General features: G+C 44.9%; 1 protein-coding gene across 10 annotated transcripts; it reads right to left on the reverse strand.

Annotated features, from left to right (window-relative positions):
- Positions 1 to 1,832: 1,832 nt before the first annotated feature.
- Positions 1,833 to 15,797, reverse strand: LOC118363699 (aldehyde oxidase 1-like). 10 transcript variants are annotated; one of them, XR_008087609.1, is made up of 9 exons: positions 14,459 to 15,451; positions 6,250 to 6,337; positions 6,059 to 6,145; positions 4,944 to 5,171; positions 3,695 to 3,794; positions 3,411 to 3,540; positions 3,174 to 3,248; positions 2,677 to 2,760; positions 1,833 to 2,520 (listed from the first exon to the last, which is right to left on the reverse strand). XR_008087609.1 is itself a non-coding variant. In XM_035744840.2 (8 exons), exons 2-7 carry the CDS (start codon positions 14,578 to 14,580, stop codon positions 3,413 to 3,415), a joined length of 753 nt encoding a protein of 250 aa, XP_035600733.1. In that variant the 5' UTR covers positions 14,581 to 14,594; positions 14,694 to 15,451; the 3' UTR covers positions 1,833 to 3,248; positions 3,411 to 3,412. The 10 variants fall into 10 exon arrangements, 5 of the variants coding, with proteins under 5 accessions (XP_035600733.1, XP_035600737.1, XP_035600732.1 ...); XR_008087608.1 differs by having other exon boundaries at positions 1,833 to 2,760; XR_008087607.1 differs by having other exon boundaries at positions 2,677 to 3,248.
- Between the last annotated feature and the right edge of the window lie 4,729 nt (positions 15,798 to 20,526).

The following is a 20,526-nucleotide window of genomic DNA, read 5'->3' on the forward strand; positions in this document are numbered from 1 at the left end:
TAACTAGTTTGACTATAGTTTTTCCTGGTCCCACACACACACACACCCTTCTCTCACCTTAGATGAGTAGATGGCATGTGGGTTGTCAGAGCCTGAAAGCAGGTAGACGTTGAACTGCAGTGGTATGTCACAGACAGCGGGGATCTTGTACTCAAATCAAATCAAATGTTATTTGTCACATACACATGGTTAGCAGATGTTAATGCGAGTGTAGCGAAATGCTTGTGCTTCTAGTTCCGAAAATGCAGTAATAACCAACAAGTAATCTAACTAACAATTCCAAAACTACTGTCTTATACACAGTGTAAGGGGATAAAGAATATGTACATAAGGATATATGAATGAGTGATGGTACAGGGCAGCATACAGTAGATGGTATCGAGTACAGTATATACATATGAGATGAGTATGTAGACAAAGTAAACAAAGTGGCATAGTTAAAGTGGCTAGTGATACATGTATTACATAAGGATGCAGTCGATGATATAGAGTACAGTATATACGTATGCATATGAGATGAATAATGTAGGGTAAGTAACATTATATAAGGTAGCATTGTTTAAAGTGGCTAGTGATATATTTACATCATTTCCCATCAATTCCCATTATTAAAGTGGCTGGAGTTGGGTCAGTGTCAATGTCAGTGTGTTGGCAGCAGCCACTCAATGTTAGTGGTGGCTGTTTAACAGTCTGATGGCCTTGAGATAGAAGCTGTTTTTCAGTCTCTCGGTCCCAGCTTTGATGCACCTGTACTGACCTCGCCTTCTGGATGATAGCGGGGTGAACAGGCAGTGGCTCGGGTGGTTGATGTCCTTGATGATCTTTATGGCCTTCCTGTAACATCGGGTGGTGTAGGTGTCCTGGAGGGCAGGTAGTTTGCCCCCGGTGATGCGTTGTGCAGACCTCACTACCCTCTGGAGAGCCTTACGGTTGAGGGCGGAGCAGTTGCCGTATCAGGCGGTGATACAGCCCGCCAGGATGCTCTCGATTGTGCATCTGTAGAAGTTTGAGTGCTTTTGGTGACAAGCTGAATTTCTTCAGCCTCCTGAGGTTGAAGAGGCGCTGCTGCGCCTTCTTCACGACGCTGTCTGTGTGAGTGGACCAATTCAGTTTGTCTGTGATGTGTATGCCGAGGAACTTAAAACTTGCTACCCTCTCCACTACTGTTCCATCGATGTGGATAGGGGGGTGTTCCCTCTGCTGTTTCCTGAAGTCCACAATCATCTCCTTAGTTTTGTTGACGTTGAGTGTGAGGTTATTTTCCTGACACCACACTCCGAGGGCCCTCACCTCCTCCCTGTAGGCAGTCTCGTCGTTGTTGGTAATCAAGCCTACCACTGTTGTGTCGTCCGCAAACTTGATGATTGAGTTGGAGGCGTGCGTGGCCACGCAGTCGTGGGTGAACAGGGAGTACAGGAGAGGGCTCAGAACGCACCCTTGTGGGGCCCCCGTGTTGAGGATCAGCGGGGAGGAGATGTTGTTGCCTACCCTCACCACCTGGGGGCGGCCCGTCAGGAAGTCCAGTACCCAGTTGCACAGGGCGGGGTCGAGACCCAGGGTCTCGAGCTTGATGACGAGCTTGGAGGGTACTATGGTGTTGAATGCCGAGCTGTAGTCGATGAACAGCATTCTCACATAGGTATTCCTCTTGTCCAGGTGGGTTAGGGCAGAGTGCAGTGTGGTTGAGATTGCATCGTCTGTGGACCTATTTGGGCGGTAAGCAAATTGGAGTGGGTCTAGGGTGTCAGGTAGGGTGGGGGTGATATGGTCCTTGACTAGTCTCTCAAAGCACTTCATGATGACGGAAGTGAGTGCTACGGGCGGTAGTCGTTTAGCTCAGTTACCTTAGCTTTCATGGGAACAGGAACAATGGTGGCCCTCTTGAAGCATGTGGGAACAGCAGACTGGTATAGGGATTGATTGAATATGTCCGTAAACACACCGGCCAGCTGGTCTGCACATGCTCTGAGGGCGCGGCTGGGGATGCCGTCTGGGCCTGCAGCCTTGCGAGGGTTAACACGTTTAAATGTCTTACTCACCTCGGTTGCAGTGAAGGAGAGACCGCATGTGTTCATTGCAGGCTGTGTCAGTGGCACTGTATTGTCCTCAAAGCGGGCAAAAAGTTATTTAGTCTGCCTGTGAGCAAGACATCCTAGTCCGTGACTGGGCTGGGTTTCTTCTTGTAGTCCGTGATTGACTGTAGACCCTGCCACATGCCTCTTGTGTCTGGGCCGTTGAATTGAGATTCTACTTTGTCTCTGTACTGACGCTTAGCTTGTTTGATAGCCTTGCGGAGGGAATAGCTGCACTGTTTGTATTCGGTCATGTTACCAGACACCTTGCCCTGATTAAAAGCAGTGGTTCGCGGGACGGGCCACGTGTGTACAACACTCCCGAGGGAGAGAACTTCAGCTCCTCCATGGTGTACAGACCCAAACCCTGCATGCCCTCAATCTGGCCAATGTCTACAGATGGGTTGATGCTCCTTCCAATATCCATAACAATGTCTGTCTTCACAGTCTAGAAATGGGCAGAAGAAAACGTCAAATTCTGCATATTTAATAGTATGAAATGGTGAATACTGTATGTCCATCTGACTAGTACTGAAGATAAAAGGTAAAGTGTGTAACAATAGTAAATGCATGCAAGAGGTACTGGTTGTGTAAGTGAGTTTACCCAGTAGTCTCCAGTGAGACAGTCGACCTCCACCTCACTGCAGCGGGCACCGTAGGTGTAGTAGGCACACGGCTGACCCTCCTGCTTCTCCCAGTCCAACATTAACATCAGCAGTTTATGTTGTTAGAAATACACACAATGCTATCTACTGTAAATATAGACATTAAAGATTTGTGTATCTTCCACATTCGGTAACAGTAGCCATATGTTACACATAGGCCCTACAGTCCTAAAAGTCAATGGTTTTGTATCTGCAATAGTGAAATAAAAGACAGTATGTAAGGCTTCTATAAACTAATATGTGTACGGTCTGCATGGAAATCTGAGGTATCCAGTAGCTGACAAACTGATCTTTTGGATGAATGCTTATAGTTCACCTATTTTTCAGAACACAAACAGGTCATTTAGGACCATGTCGATATTCATGAACTGATTTATATCCCTCTGTTCTACTTAAATACATTTTGTCATGGGAAGTGGACATCAATAGGAAATACCCAGGTCTGCCATGTGCCTTCTGGGTTCAGTTTCCTGACAGGTTCAAGTCTTTGGAACAGGGTCTCACAGGCATCCTTAGAGACGAAACGAAAAATGAAAAAAAAAAAACATACCGGTTGAATATGACTGAATGATTGGTTGAATATCCATACTAACAGGCCAACAGGAAAATATCCACATCAGCACCAACTGATCTGGGATCAGGCTAGCTGGGGAGATCCCAGGCAATACTGTACCTTTACAGGCCATGCCATTGGCATCCTTGCCAAAGGAGGCGGCGGAGGGGCAGGTGTTGGGTACAGCACTGGTGTTGGTCTCTGTGATGTGGATGAGAGAGGCGGGGATGTGCAGCTCTGTACTCGCCACCTGGAGGTATTGATGAATTGATTGAATGTAAAAAGTACATACAGCCAAGTAGAAGCGGTACACGTTTATGGAATAGTTACATAGTTAGTACAGAATGTGTACTACAATCATTATTTCACTGCAACTAGTCAAGCTAAGTGAGAAGGTATTGTACCTTCTTGTTGCATTTTAGGGTGTATTCCCTGGCCCATCTCTGTTCCCCCATGACTGACTAAATCAGAACCATCCTTGTAGATGTGTACCAGAGATGCAGCCTGTCTCACAGACACACACACACAAAACATATAAAACCTTTATTTTATTGATTAATTATGTACAGTTGAAGTCGAAAGTTTACATACACTTAGATTGGAGTCATTAAAACTCGTTTTTCAACCACACACACACATTTCTTGTTAACAAACTATAGTTTTGGCAAGTCGGTTAGGACATTACTTTGTGCATGACACAAGTCATTTTTCCAACCATTGTTAAGACAGATTATTTCACTTATAATTCACTGCATCACAATTCCAGTGGGTCAGAAGTTTACATACACTAAGTTGACATAACCTGAAAGGCCGCTCAGCAAGGAAAAAGCCACTGCTCCAAAACCGGCATAAAAAAGCCAGACTACGGTTTGCAACTGCACATGGGGACAAAGACCGTACTTTTTGGAAAAATGTCCTCTGATCGGAAGAAACAAAAATAGAACTGTTTGGCCATGATGACCATTGTTATGTTTGGAGGAAAAAGGGGGAGGCTTGTAAGCCTATGAACACCATCCCAACTGTGAAGTACGGGGGTGGCAGCATTCATGTTGCGAGGGTGCTTTGCTGCAGGAGGGACTGGTGCACTTCAGAAAATAGATGGCATCATGTCGATATATTGAAGCAACATCTCAAGACATCAGTCAGAAAGTTCAAGCTTGGTCACAAATGGGTCTTCCAAATGGACAATGACCCCAAGCATACTTCCAAAGTTGTGTCAAAATGGCTTAAGGACAACCAAGTCAAGGTATTGGAGTGGCCATCACAAAGCCCTGACCTCAATCCCATAGACAATTTGTGGGCAGAACTGAAAAAGCGTGAGCGAGCAAGAAGGCCTACAAACCCGACTCAGTTACACCAGCTCTGCCAGGAGGAATGGGCCAAAATTCACCCAACTTATTGTGGGAAGCTTGTGGAAGGATACCCAAAACGTTTGACCTAAGTTAAACAATTTAAAGGCCATGCTACCAAATACTAATTGAGCGTATGTAAACTTCTGACCCACTGGGAATGTGATGAAAGAAATAAAAGCTGAAGTAAATCATTCTCTCTGCTATTATTTTGACATTTCAAATTATTTTAATAAAGTGGTGATCCTAACTGACCTAAGACAGGGAATTTTTACTGATTTGACAGTGCAAAGTCAAAGCTAACCTGGTTAAGGAAGCCGTCTGAGAATGCGATGCCATACTTAATGGGTATCGTGGCCATGCCTCTCTTCTTCCAGCGGTTCTGCTGGTTAAACTGGGCAATGGATTTCCGTCTATTGCAGTAGTCAGACTTCTCCCTACATTCGTCCCAGCAACGCAGAAGGTTCTTAGGATCAAACTCAAACTTGTAATGTGTCAGGGACACCTCCTTGTACATGTTTATCTCACGGATCTGCTCAAGAAGGAGAAAATATTTAAGGAGAACCGTGTTATAAAGTGTGTAATAAAGTGTATACAGTACTTTATGAAATCTGTAAGGTATTTATAGCACATTGATTTTATAGCATATTCAGCTATTCATCCACGTTTTTCAGACGTCATCCGTTTTTGAATAGACTTAATTTAAGTATGTCTGTCATGAGACTACCCACTTTGAGAGATTTTTGTTAATATCAATTAGATTCCTCAATATAAAGGCACTGGTACCACCCATTATATTATCATAGAAATATAATTAACTAGATCCTATTCATATGGCTTTCCTCCCTGTCCCCATTATCCTCCCTGAACCCTAACACTTGAACCCTGACCTCTTCAGCATTGCAGCCCAACTTCATGACCACATAATGTTGTTGTTTTTTTATTTAACTAGTCAAGTCAGTTAAGAACAAATTCTTACTTTCAATGACGGCCTAGGAACAGTGGGTTAACTGCCATGTTCAGGGGCAGAATGACATATTTTTACCTTGTCAGCTGGGGGATTCGATCTTGCAACCTTTCTGTTACTAGTCCAACGCTATAACCACTAGACTACCTGCCGTGTCATTGATCATGTTCTCAGTGACCAGCATTTTATGGAGCACGCTGAAGGCTCGGAACACCGTGTTGGGGGGCAGGTTGGTTTTACACACTACCGAACGACCGCGAAGGTTGGGCATGTTGTACGCATAGTCCAAGTGAAGGAGAATCTTCTCTATTACATGGAGAAAGGGAGGGGGCAAAGAGCTCAGACACTGCCTATGACAAGCATGGAGACAGCGTCTGGTAATAGATTTCAAGGATGACTTGGGACTTGGGGTTAAGAATTGAATGGTGAAAGGCAGAGGAAGAGTAACTCACCAACAAAGACTCATCTGCAGTGTTTCCAGAGTTGGCATAATATTGTAGGTCAGCAGCCATTATCCTCCCATCGTTCATAAAGCCCACCTGGAGACATTAACACATTATCAGTCAAATCTACAGTACCACTTAGAGATCCCTCAAATGCTCTGACAGTCAGTCACATCACAAAGCCATAAGAGGGGGAGCACCTGGTGTTTGCCCAGGACAGGTTGGCGGGCCCCAGTGATCAGTATTTCCTCTCCTCTCTCCCGAACACAACGCACGGCCCGACCAGTCCTGGGTCGAGAGATCAGAACAGGCTGGGATTCAAACAAACACGTCAATGATGGTTTGGATTCACAGAGTACCATTGCATTTGGGTTAAATATGTAATATATCATTAGATCAAGTCATACACTGGGGCAGAAAGAAGGACTGTTTCTCAAATAGCCTTCTCAACAGTTAACACTAGGCCTGGCAGATCCTCATTGCCGATCGTCACTACAGCCGCCCCTCTCTTAGCCTGCTTCCTGGTGTCAGCCACCACTGCACACACCATGTGGCCCACGCATGACACCTGAGGAACAGAGACGTACATAAACCTGGCAATAACATTTGTGAACATAGTATTAACTGACAGGCATGCATCTGTGTGAGAATGGCCTTCAAACAAGACCAAACGTATGTGGACACCTGCTCGTCGAATATCTCATTCCAAAATCATGGGCATTAATATGGAGTTGGTCCTCCCCTTTGCTCATATAACAGCCGCCACTCTTCTGGGAAGGCTTTCCAGTAGATGTTGGAACATTGCTGCGGGGACTTGCTTCCATTCAGCCACAAGATCATTAGTGAGGTCCGGCACTGATGTTGGGCGATTAGGTCTGGCTCGCAGTCGGCGTTCCAATTTATCCCAAAGGTTTTTGATGAGGTCAGGGCTCTGTGCAGTCCAGTCAAGTTCTTCCACACAGATCTCGACATACCATTTATGTGCAGACCTTAATTTGTGCACAGGGGCATTGTCTTGCTGAAACAGGAAAGGGCCAACCCAAACTGTTGCCACAAAGTTGGAAGCACAGAATCTTTACAGTTAGCATTCTCCTGGCATCCACCAAATCCAGATTAGTCCGTTGGACTGCCAGATTGTGAAGCGTGATTCATCACTCCAGAGAATGCGTTTCCACTGCTCCAGAGTCCAATGTCGATGAGCTTCACACCACTCCAGCCGACGCTTGGTATTGAGCACGGTGATCCTAGGCTTGTGTGCAGCTGCTCGGCCATGGAAACTCATTTCATGAAGCTCCCGGCAACGTTGCTTCCAGAGGCAGTTTGGAAGTCGGTAGTGAGTGTTGCAACCAAGGACAGATTATTTTTTACGCGATGTACGCTTTAGGACTAGGTGGTCCCGTTCTGTGAGCTTATGTAGCCTAACACTTTGCGGCTGAGCCATTGTTGCTCCTAAACATTTCCACTTCACAATAACAGCACTTACAGTTGACTGGGGCAGCTCTAGCAGGGCAGAAATTTGAAGAACCGACTTGTTGGAAAGGTGGCATCCTCTGAAGGTGCCACATTGAAAGTCACTGAGCTCTTCAGTAAGGCCATTCTACTGCCAATATTTGTCTATGGAGATTACATGGCTGTGTGCTCGATTTTACACACCTACCAGCAATGGGTGTGGCTGAAATAGCAGAATCCACCAATTTGAAGGGGTGTCTACATACCTTTGTATATACACAGTATAGTGTACACGGTAAGGTGAATAAACTGCATGGCTACTCAGTTCCAGTGTGACAACACACACACCCATTTTAACTGTTGGCTGTGGATAGAGGGTTCTATTGGATTTTTAGAATTCAATATTTATTAGGGATGATGATTCAGCACATTGCAGCCAAATGAACATCTTAAGATTCCTCATTCAAATGAGAGGTAGAATTGGTGATTATCTGAATGATTGGGACTCACTGTATGGTCTACAGCAGGGGTGTACAACAGGCGGACCGTGGGCCAAAACTGGCCTGCAAGTGACTTGTTTTTGGGGAAAATAAAAATATATTTTAAGGTAGGAAATCTGTTCCCAAGTAATCCCACAAATACAAAGAGAGACGTGATCGTGTCTCAATGTAACCAAGGTATGAAATGGCTATGGTATTTTCAAATACATTTTGAAATGTAGTTTTGTGCCAACAAAGGGGCCACATATCTGTCAAAAAAAACAAAAATATTTCCTGAGATTTCTTACTGTATATCTCCTACAGTTATTAAAATAAATTAATTAGTCCTTAATCTATGGATTTCACATGACTGAGAATACAGATATGCATCTGTTGGTCACAGATACCTTAAACAAATGGTAGGGACGTGGATCAGAAAACCTGTCCGTATCTGGTGTGACCACCATTTGCCTCATGCAGGGCAAAGCATATATTTCGCATAGAGTCGATCAGGCTGTTGATTGTGGCCTGTGGAATGTTGTCCCACTCGTCTTCAATGGCTGTGCGAAGTTGTTGGATATTGGCAGGAACTCGAACGCGCTGTTGTGCACGTCGATCCAGAGCATCCAAAACAGGCTCAATGGGTGACATGTCTGGTGAGTATACAGTCCAAGGAAGGACATTTTCAGGAATTGTGTGCAGATCCTAGTGACATGGGGCAGTGCATTATAATGCTGAAACATGAGGTGATGGGGGCAGATTAATGGCAAAACAATGGGTCTCAGGATCTCGTCACGGTACCTCTCTGCATTCAAATTGCCATTGATAAAATGCAATTGTGTTCGTTGTCCGTAGCTTATGTCTGCCCATACCATAACCCCACCGCCACCATGGGGCACTCTATTCACAATGTTGACATCAGCAAACCGCTCACCCACACATACACATGGTCTGCAGTTGTGAGGCCAGTTGGACATACTAAATTCTCTAAAATGATGTTGGAGGCAGCTTATGGTAGAGAAATTAACATTCAATTATCTGGCAACAGCACTGCTGGACATTGCTGCAGTCAGCATGCCAATTGCACGCTCTCAAAACTTGAGACATCTGTGGCACTGTGTTGTGTGACAAAACTGCACTTTTTAGAGTGGCCTTTTATTGTCCCCAGAACAAGGTGCACCTGCGTAATGATCATGCTGTTTAATCAGCTGCTTGATATGCCACACCTGTCATGTGGATGGATTATCTTGGCAAAGGAGAAATACTGCTTAACAGAACCTTATTTCTCTCAGATTTTAAGCAGAAATGTGGCCTTTGTGCATATGGAACCTTTCTGGGATCTTTTGTTTCAGCTCATGAAAAAAACACTTTAGATGTTGCGTTTACATTTTTGTTCAGGATACATTACTTTGTCCAGCTCCTTTTAATATTTCAGATGTGTGTATAAAAAAAAACCTCCACGTATGCCAGAGATGGGCCTACACATTTTGCATTGGGGTGGAGAGAAAAATATGCAATTTTACAGCAAATTTTCTGCATTCTAGCAGATTTTGCCATAGGTTAGAGGCAAATGTTTGCCGTTTTTAAGATGATAACTGATGATCAATGGACCCCACACAGGTCTGTAATTCAACCATGCTTACTACAAGTTTAGATAGCTGGCCGATACTTTTATTTATTTTTATTTTTTTATTTCACCTTTATTTAACCAGGTAGGCTAGTTGAGAACAAGTTCTCATTTGCAACTGCGACCTGGCCAAGATAAAGCATAGCAGTGTGAACAGACAACACAGAGTTACACATGGAGTAAACAATTAGCAAGTCAATAACACAGTAGAAAAAATGGGCAGTCTATATACAATGTGTGCAAAAGGCATGAGGAGGTAGGCGAATAATACAATTTTGCAGATTAACACTGGAGTGATAAATGATCAGATGGGCATGTACAGGTAGAGATATTGGTGTGCAAAAGAGCAGAAAAGTAAATAAATAAAAACAGTATAAAAACAGTATGGGAATGAGGTAGGTGAAAAGGGTGAGCTATTTACCTATAGACTATGTACAGCTGCAGCGATCGGTTAGCTGCTCGGATAGCTGATGTTTGAAGTTGGAGAGGAGATAAAAGTCTCCAACTTCAGCGATTTTGCAATTCGTTCCAGTCACAGGCAGCAGAGTACTGGAACGAAAGGCGGCCAAATGAGGTGTTGGCTTTAGGGATGATCAGTGAGATACACCTGCTGGAGCGCGTGCTACGGATGGGTGTTGCCATCGTGACCAGTGAACTGAGATAAGGCGGAGCTTTACCTAGCATGGACTTGTAGATGACCTGGAGCCAGTGGGTCTGGCGAATGAATATGTAGTGAGGGCCAGCCGACTAGAGCATACAAGTCGCAGTGGTGGGTGGTATAAGGTGCTTTAGTGACAAAACGGATGGCACTGTGGTAGACTGCATCAGTTTGCTGAGTAGAGTGTTGGAAGCCATTTTGTAGATGACATCGCCGAAGTCGAGGATCGGTAGGATAGTCAGTTTTACTAGGGTAAGCTTGGCAGCGTGAGTGAAGGAGGCTTTGTTGCGGAATAGAAAGCCGACTCTGGATTTGATTTTTGATTGGAGATGTTTGATGTGAGTCTGGAAGGAGAGTTTGCAGTCTAGCCAGACACCTAGGTACTTATAGATGTCCACATATTCAAGGTTGGAACCATCCAGGGTGGTGATGCTAGTCGGGCATGCGGGTGCAGGCAGCGATCGGTTGAAAAGCATGCATTTGGTTTTACTAGCGTTTAAGAGCAGTTGGAGGCCACGGAAGGAGTGCTGTATGGCATTGAAGCTCGTTTGGAGGTTGGATAGCACAGTGTCCAATGACGGGCGAAAGTATATAGAATGGTGTCGTCTGCGTAGAGGTGGATCAGGGAATCGCCCGCAGCAAGAGCAACATCATTGATATATACAGAGAAAAGAGTCGGCCCGAGAATTGAACCCTGTGGCACCCCCATAGAGACTGCCAGAGGACCGGACAGCATGCCCTCTGATTTGACACACTGAACTCTGTCTGCAAAGTAATTGGTGAACCAGGCAAGGCAGTCATCCGAAAAACCGAGGCTGTTGAGTCTGCCGATAAGAATTTGGTGATTGACAGAGTCGAAAGCCTTGGCGAGGTCGATGAAGACGGCTGCACAGTACTGTCTTTTATCGATGGCGGTTATGATATCATTTAGTACCTTGAGTGTGGCTGAGGTGCACCCGTGACCGGCTCGGAAACCAGATTGCACAGCGGAGAAGGTACGGTGGGATTCGAGATGGTCAGTGACCTGTTTGTTGACTTGGCTTTCGAAGACCTTAGATAGGCAGGGCAGGATGGATATAGGTCTATAGCAGTTTGGGTCCAGGGTGTCTCCCCCTTTGAAGAGGGGATGACTGCGGCAGCTTTCAATCCTTGGGGATCTCAGACGATATGAAAGAGAGGTTGAACAGGCTGGTAATAGGGGTTGCGACAATGGCGGCAGATAGTTTCAGAAATAGCGGGTCCAGATTGTCAAGCCCAGCTGATTTGTACGGGTCCAGGTTTTGCAGCTCTTTCAGAACATCTGCTATCTGGATCTGGGTAAAGGAGAACCTGGAGAAACTACGGGGCGGAGCTGTTGGCCGAGGTTGGAGTAGCCAGGCGGAAGGCATGGCCAGCCGTTGAGAAGTGCTTATTGAAGTTTTCGATAATCATGGATTTATCGGTGGAGACCGTGTTTCCTAGCCTCAGTGCAGTGGGCAGCTGGGAGGAGGTGCTCTTGTTCTCCATAGACTTCACAGTGTCCCAGAACTTTTTGGAGTTGGAGCTACAGGATGCAAACTTCTGCCTGAAGAAGCTGGCCTTAGCTTTCCTGACTGACTGCGTGTATTGGTTCCTGACTTCCCTGAACAGTTGCATATCACGGGGGCTATTCGATGCTATTGCAGTCCGCCACAGGATGTTTTTGTGCTGGTCGAGGGCAGTCAGGTCTGGAGTGAACCAAGGGCTGTATCTGTTCTTGGTTCTGCATTTTTGAACGGAGCATGCTTATCTAAAATGGTGAGGAAGTTACTTTTAAAGAATGACCAGGCATCCTCAACTGACGGGATGAGGTCAATGTCCTTCCAGGATACACGGGCCAGGTCGATTAGAAAGGCCTGCTCACAGAAGTGTTTTAGGGAGCGTTTGACAGTGATGAGGGTGGTCGTTTGACTGCGGCTCCGTGGCGGATACAGGCGATGAGGCAGTGATCGCTGAGATCCTGGTTGAAGACAGCGGAGGTATATTTGGAGGGCCAGTTGGTCAGGATGGCGTCTATGAAGAGTTAGGGTTGTACCTGGTGGGTTCCTTGATGATTTGAGTGAGATTGAGGGCATCTAGCTTAGATTGTAGGACTGCCGGGGTGTTAAGCATGTCCCAGTTTAGGTCACCTAACAGAACAAACTCTGAAGCTAGATGGGGCGATCAATTCACAAATGGTGTCAGGGCGCAGCTGGGAGCTGACGGGGGTCGGTAGCAGGCGGCAACAGTGATAGACTTGTTTCTGGAGAGAGTAATTTTCAAAATTAGTAGTTCAAACTGTTTGGGTATGGACCTGGAAAGTATGACATTACTTTGCAGGCTATCTCTGCAGTAGACTGCGACTCCGCCCCCTTTGGCAGTTCTATCTTGACGGAAGATGTTATAGTTGGGTATGGAAATCTCTGAATTTTGGTGGCCTTCCTGAGCCAGGATTCAGACACGGCAAGGACATCAGGGTTAGCAGAGTGTGCTAAAGCAGTGAGTAAAACAAACTTAGGGAGGAGGCTTCTGATGTTGACATGCATAAAACCAAGACTTTTCGATCACAGAAGTCAACAAATGAGGGTACCTGGGGGCATGCAGGGCCTGGGTTTACCTCCACATCACCCGCGGAACAGAGAAGGAGTAGTATGAGGGTGCGGCTAAAGGCTATCAAAACTGGTCGCCTAGAGCGTTGGGGGCAGAGGATAAGAGGAGCAGGTTTCTGGGCATGGTAGAATATATTCAGGGCATAATGCGCAGACAGGGGTATGGTGGGGTGCGGGTACAGCGGAGGTAAGCCCAGGCACTGGGTGATGATGAGAGAGGTTGTATCTCTGGACATGCTGGTTGTAATGGGTGAGGTCACCGCATGTGTGGGGGTGGGACAAAGGAGGTGACAGGGGTATGCAGAGTGGATCTAGGGGCTCCATTGTGAACTAAAACAATGATAACTAACCTGAACAACAGTATACAAGGCATATTGACATTTGGGAGAGACATACAGCGAGGCATACAGTAATCACAGGTGTTGAATTGGGAAAGCTAGCTAAAAACAGTAGGCGAGGCTAATCAGCTAGCACAACAAACAGCAGGTAAAATGGCGTTGACTAGGCAACTGGGCCGACAGATAAACAAACAAGCAGAATAGGGTACCGTGATTAATGGACAGTCCAGCGTCGTCAGCTATGTAGCCAAGAGATCAGTGTCCAGGGGCAGCGGTGGATGGGCAGGGAAGCTGGGCTGGCGAGTGTTATCCAGGTTTTTTTTTTTTTTTTTTTAAACTAACAATGACTAAATAGCTTGTAGCTGGTTAGCGTCTGGAGGTTCTTGAGTGTGTCATAAAAATAAATAAAAATTAAAAGTGATAGCGAATCCGTATCACAGTGGGTGAGGCAGGTTTCCGGAAGGTATAAACAAATAAAAATCAAAGAGAGATAGAAAGTAAATGGGTTCAGAAGTGTTTGGGATGAGGTGAGTCAGATGGTTAGCAGGCCTGTGCTAACAAGCTAACAGTTCGTAGGCCCGGGCTACAAGCTAGCCGTTAGCAGGCCGAATAGCAAGTAGGGAGATAGCGAGGGCTAGAGAGCTAACCTTTGGGGGACGTCGCGATGGGGTGAGTCTGTTTATTCCTCTTCTTGCGGTGACATACACTAACTTACCAACCTAAAAAGAAATGAGCTGACATGGACTAATTGTGTGACTGCTTATGCATAACCCAATTTCTAAATTGCACCTTGTGTATTCTATTGTTCTAACTCTAAACAGTAAGTTTTGAACTAGAATGAGTTCCACATGTTTTTAGTTTTTAATAAAGGGGGACTAGGACGAGAATATACCATTCCCCCAGTCGAATTAGAGTTGATGATAACGCACAGACCGCCATAACCTACAGAACTTGACAATAAAATGCAGTATTAAGCCATAGAATGCCTTGATTGGCCAGTGAGTGGCCAAGCACTCTTCACACCTACAACTTGTTTATTCATCATGCCACCACTAGCTATTGCGCTCACAATTCCGGCTGTGAAAATAGCACAAATATTTCTGACACCCTCCGACCTATAGCGCTACCGCTAGTGCTTAGATCTACCATTTATTTAGGTTTGTTAAAATAGAGAACAGTATGTTACCAACTAAAACAGTTGTTTGTGAGGAAACCTATCCATGAATCCTTTACAATGTTCCCCAGGACTTACAGGATGTTAGAGTGTGGTCTGGTGCTGGTGACCAGGACCAGGTGGAGCTCTTTGTCCGTCTTGGGGATGTCATCACGGTAAACAGCCTCTCCAGTAGCCTGGCAGAAGGCTGAGCGGTGCATGATAGGCCGACCTACTGGGTCCGGCACCGTCAAGGAATATAATAGTATATGCCACTTAGCAGACATTTTTTTATCCAATGTGATTTAAAGTACAGCGAGTGATCGATGGATACATTTTCAGTGTGTGATCAATGCAGAAATTCAACCTCGTTACCAACTGAGGAGACACTCTGCTTAGGCTAGACAATCTATCAGTATCCATTTTTCCACAAACCAATGATTTTAACGGATTTATTATGCAGCCAATCCTAATCAAAGGAAAGTGCACACTCACAGTGACATGCCATGGAACTCTCTGTGATAGGCCATAACATTATTGTCACACCTCAAACTCTGGACCTGCTTGGGGGGGGAAGAGACAAAAAACACTTACAAAATCAGAGCTTCACTCTAGGCTAACCATAAAGTGTGGATTTCTATAAGCTACTGACTGCACATTCAGTTGGCTATAGGCTACACAACATCTATCTGTTTTTCTTTAGGATAAATATTCATCAGAATATAATCATAATTACTCAAATAAATGGTACACTATATCATTAATATCAATGTAAATAGTTCATTTAATTTATGTGCCTCACGTCTGATCTATATTTTTGTCAGCAAGGAAAGCATACACCCCTCTCCGAGGTAAGACAGTAACATACTCTCTGGGTCTGCATTGTTTTCAGTTTTTCGGTCATTCTTAGAGAGCAGGCCTGAGGCCTACATCCAGTATATTTGGTACAAACACAGACGACGGGAAGTAATCATTGGTCAACAATAACATTAGCAGACAGTTTTGTAGAGGAACGGTAGGTAGTAGGCTAAAGTTAGGCAAAGTGCTACAACTTAAACCAACGTACAGCTAATGCACAACACAATAATACAGTCAATTATTTACCTTTTTACCGTTGACATAGAAACACAAGCATTCGGTTTCTTTATTCTCACTCATTTTCCTTTCATTTGTGCATTAAAGTCCAGTGTTCAATGTTTCTGCAACTACTCAATAATCATCCAGTGACCTCACGCGCTTCCTTAACGAAAGCAAATTCAGCTGCGTTCCTGACGTTTTGTAAGAACTTTTCACCTAGGGGTTGATCTACAACAGTCATCTAAACCAGTTGATAATTACTGATTTTAAATCAATACTATATTCAGAGGAGAGAGTACATTTGGGGTGCATAGCCTACTGTAACTTGACTCCACCTCCCAATGTTAATGTTGCGTAACAACTGCACTCTTAATTCAATCAACACTAACCGATACAGTGCCGATAAAGGATTAATACATTTCGATGAATGACAACATCTTGGTATCGTATCGTGCCCTAAATGGAAAAATAACCTATTAAATGTTATTTTGTTTGTATAACTTTGACCAAATAGAATGGAACTATGCACTTCTAACCAGAGGGTGGCACTATAACCTTACCTACCTAAATCCTCTCAACAAAATCATTGCCAATCACTTGTTAGGCGACCACATTGATTGATATAGAAAGCTTACATTTATAATATACAACAATTGCCCTTTGAGCAATTTTCTTTCTGAGACCGTGCCAAATCATAATGTGATGAGCAGTAAAATAAGTAGAATAAATCATTTCCAATATCGTGACGTTGTTTGTGGAGTGTTGTTTTGATTTCACAGATATGTAACCGATGTCAAATGGCTAGCTAGTCAGCGGTGGTGCGAGGTAATAGCGTTTCAATCTGTGACGTTGAAGTAGTTGTTCCCCTCGTAGGGCGGTGGGTAACGGTGCTTCGAGGGTGGCAGTTGTTGATGTGTGCAGAGGGTCCCTGGTTCGAGGAGAGGGACGGAAGCTATACTGTTACAGATACATGGTTAAGGTTAAATGTGTTCTGCCCATGTGCACTAAATTCCACACTCCCAGAGGAAGACTGATAGACATAATTTTTGGGTGTTGGCAGGTCACCTTGTTCTCTCTCTCTCGATATCTCTCTCTCTCTCTCTCTCTCTGTCTCTCTGTCTCTGTGTGTGTGTGTCTTCAGCAGCACATTGTCTCCCAGTCAGACAGGCTGACCTAGACTGTGCTTCCTGTCTGTGGGCTGTTGTTCCGTTGCCAGGTCCCTCTCTTCTCTGCTGCTCTGTAGGACAGGTCTGTCCCAGGGGACTGAGAATGAGGAATGCACTGAGAGCACTTTCACAAGAAAATTGTGTCTAACAATTCTGTATGACAAGACACAAAAAAATAGTTTTAATGAATGAATCTATTCATTTGTTAAAGTGACCCCATCGAGTTCGTGACTTCGTGTAACAGGTGTTGCTATAGATAAGCCCCAAACCATACATACAATTAGCATGTCAGCTGAAAATGAGCTTCTTCTAGGTTATTTGTGTGAATAGGGAGAGAGAAAAATGTTATGGTAAGCTAGGTACCACATCAATGTTCTATTCCTTTTTTTCCCTAAGGGGTTCACATTGATATTATTCCTTTAATCTGATACTGGGTGTACCCTACCTAAAACAACATCAGTGTACATACAGTACAGTCTAGTTTCTGTTTTCGGTTACTCAGCTAGGAGATCTGAGCGATTTCAGCCGTGCTGCTGTGTCCAATGTGGTGTCTTACATGCTGTTTCAACAGTCAACTTTGAAGATAGGATCAGGACTGCAGAGCACAGTTACATAATGCTCCGACGACGAGAGCACAGTCAGACGGATTTACGTTCTCAGCTTTGTTTCCAATTCAGTCTGACTTCACCGAGAGGTTGAGTGGAGAACACGACTCTGAATTTGACTTGAAAAACCTCTTTCCTTCATTTCTTTCCCTCACTTAAGAAGCAAAACCTCTCAGGAATCCAGACTGGGGAATTTAACCCAGTGGTGTTACTACTCAGCCAAACTCCGGAATTGAAATGAAGGGGAAACATGATTTAAATGAAGGGGAGACTTACATCAAAATAGCCCTTAAATCAATGTTAAGTGGTGAAGGACAGGGCAGACACATTGGGGTGCTGAATGAGTAGTGGTGGTGGGCCACCACCATGGATGCCCAGTGGGACTAGGCTTAATGTTTATGCATGAGCCCCAGACTACAACTGGCTCCCTGCTGGCCCCCTGCTGGGGAATGATCATGGGCAGAGTGCCTCCTGGAGCGCTCATCACAGTGCTGCTAATGCATGGTGCTGTAAGGCTGCGGAAGGCTGCTCTCCTCTGGGATGACTGGGATTAGCCTAGCACACATAGGCATACTGGGATTAGCCTAGCACACATAGGCATACTGGGATTAGCCTAGCACACATGGGCATACTGGGATTAGCCTAGCACACATGGGCATACTGGGATTAGCCTAGCACACATGGGCATATTGAGATTAGTAGTCGACTGCTCATGTTGCGTCTCGCCCACTGTGTCCGTTGTGTCTCTCTCAACCCCAGTTCAAACATCTACTTTTCTAACTTAAAAACTATATATACAGTTTCTCTCAGGCTGGCAGTGTTGTTCAAGTGTATGGCATAGCGTAACAAGGTCCCTGTATTGTAGGCATGCCCCTATGGGCCAGTGTCACTGAAACGTTACAATCTATCACCCTGGCATAGTTGTTTCCTCCTTCCATTAGCCCATCACTCCTTCCAAATCCCATCTGCTTCCCATTCCACCACATATTTATGTATGTATGGTCTTAGCTTCTCTCCCAGGGTGAAACAGCTGCAAATCCAACAAGACACAGATCTGGGCTGCGTTCAGTATGCAAACACTTAGTGGAACGTTCAAATAAAATGAAACAGTGTTGTACTGAATGACCAGTTGAAAAACTGGGAGGTGTTGTGTTGGGTTGGGTTGGGTTGGGCTGGGTAGGGGGTTCAAAATGCACTGCTGCCCGTTAAATACACCACTCATTGTTTCAAGTCACACCCGCCTCACCCACCAAATGGAGCAAATGTACCTCAAAGTCTGTTCAAGAAAGTGCATGAGTGTTTTGGGGAACCGTGTCATTCAGTAGAAATCGTTACGCAATGTAGCAAACATTCAATCAAACTGAAGGCACCTCAGATCTGCATTACTTACTAATTAAAGCTCTTGCATGTGGCTAGCTAGAGAGCATTCCCTTCCCCGCCCTCACTCAAATCTAACTTATAAATCTTCAGCTGAGGCGAAGGCTGTTAGAATTAACTTTTTTTTCAAAGCGTGCAAACAGTGAGGCAAAACAGAGGCTTCAGTCGTGGCATTTACAATCAGAGTCTTGCTTTTTCTCTCAAACTGTCCCTCGTATTCTCAGTTATGAAGTGCACTGTGTAATCTGACATGCAGGCAAGAGACCGCTTACACAGTCTGAGATAGAGAAGAGAGAGAAAGAGCAAGAGAGAGGATGGATACCAGTACCAGTGCTTTAAAGACTCTGATCAGACAAGACAAAGAAAGAGAGCGAGTGGTAAATATTTCTTAATCACAGGCTTTTTTCTAGATTTATTCAAAGAGCTCAGAGTTTATGATGTAAAAATAAGAAGAAAGCCTGCATGGGTATTGGGGATATTGGCATGGATATTTCTTTGAAGATTTAATATACTATGAACAGATCAAAACTACAAAGAAACTCAATAAACCTGGCAGTCCAGAGTATCTGGTAGAACCGAGCTGCTATAGGTGTACATACAGTGTTGGTTCCATGTGAGACCACATTTGATATACAGTATTTATACCAAATGTCACATTGACAATCTGTTCGTGGAACATGTTTGGAATGTGCAAAGTCGTCAACAGTTCTTGTGGATACATTTTGTGTACCGAAGGAGGGCCTATCATACTGCTACATACTGTAGTTCTACTCTGAGCTACGGCTCTTGTTCTACCTGCCCAACCCAAGCATTTGGTCTCGAGAAGTAACATCTCACCTTGGGAAAGTCTGGAAGCTACATGATCAGAGGGTGAAGTGAATAACAGGGGGGACCAGTAGCAAAGCCCATTAGACCTATAGGATCAGAGTGATCTAGTAATCTAGTCCAGACTTTGCCCTCAGGCTTTCCCAGTTCTCAGGTCCTTCTCATGGGCCGTCCCATGAGTGTTGCTGTTTGATGTAGGGCTGCAGGTGTTTGCACAGCCTGGTCCTGTGTGCTGTGGGTAGGGCTGGCCTGCAGGGTCTGAGTGGCTCCAGCTGCAGTAGGTATCCAGGGTCGTGTTCATTAGGGCACGTTGAAAACGAAAACAAGCGTTTCTTATTGGACAAGTTCACGTAGTCCCTCCCAGTTTCAGTCGGTTTTGATGCCAAATGAATGCACTCCAACTCTCCATCATCTCAGAGTTACAGCCCAAACTTTCTGTTTACACATATTAAAGGGGCTTTGGATGGAGGCTTTAAGGCTCAGCCGCATCAGACATGGTCAAGACAGGGCAGCACTGAAAGCTACTTGGCTGGTTGGTTGGTTGGTTTTGATAAACACTTCTGTGATTGTGGAACACGAACCACCATCCCCATTCTTCATTGTGCAGTGCTCTATCCAGAGAGGTAAATGCTTAATGATAATAGTTCACGGGGGTATGGGGTACTGTCTCGTCTCACACTACTAGAGTCAGTCACTATTTCATCTCTCTCTCACAGCCTCTCTCCAACCCCTCTGGGACTCGTGTTGAGTGTGAGTGCACCCAGATCTAGACACACTGCCCTCTGAATTTACTGTCCTCTGCTGTACAATTTCATCTGGGGAAATTCAGCAGTGTTGAGGCTTCAGGCTTGTAGGATGTAAATGACATGCTTTCACCCCTCCACAGCAACATGGTGTCGTTAATAAGCCGCTGAGAGGGAAGCTTTTGCGAAAACGTTGGCATCACGATGACAGACGATAACACGTTCAAGTCTTTCATTTACATAAAGCTCTGCCCTGATGTCAGACGCTAGTCGACTACATTCAAGATACGGTACTTTGCTTTGTTTACTTAAGATAGCTCTGTTATCTCTCAGTTTTTTTTACACAATTGTGCCCTTCAGACAGAAAAGGGAAT

This window comes from Oncorhynchus keta, chromosome 30 (assembly GCF_023373465.1).
Source record: "Oncorhynchus keta strain PuntledgeMale-10-30-2019 chromosome 30, Oket_V2, whole genome shotgun sequence".
NCBI classification, from domain to species: Eukaryota; Metazoa; Chordata; class Actinopteri; order Salmoniformes; family Salmonidae; genus Oncorhynchus; species Oncorhynchus keta.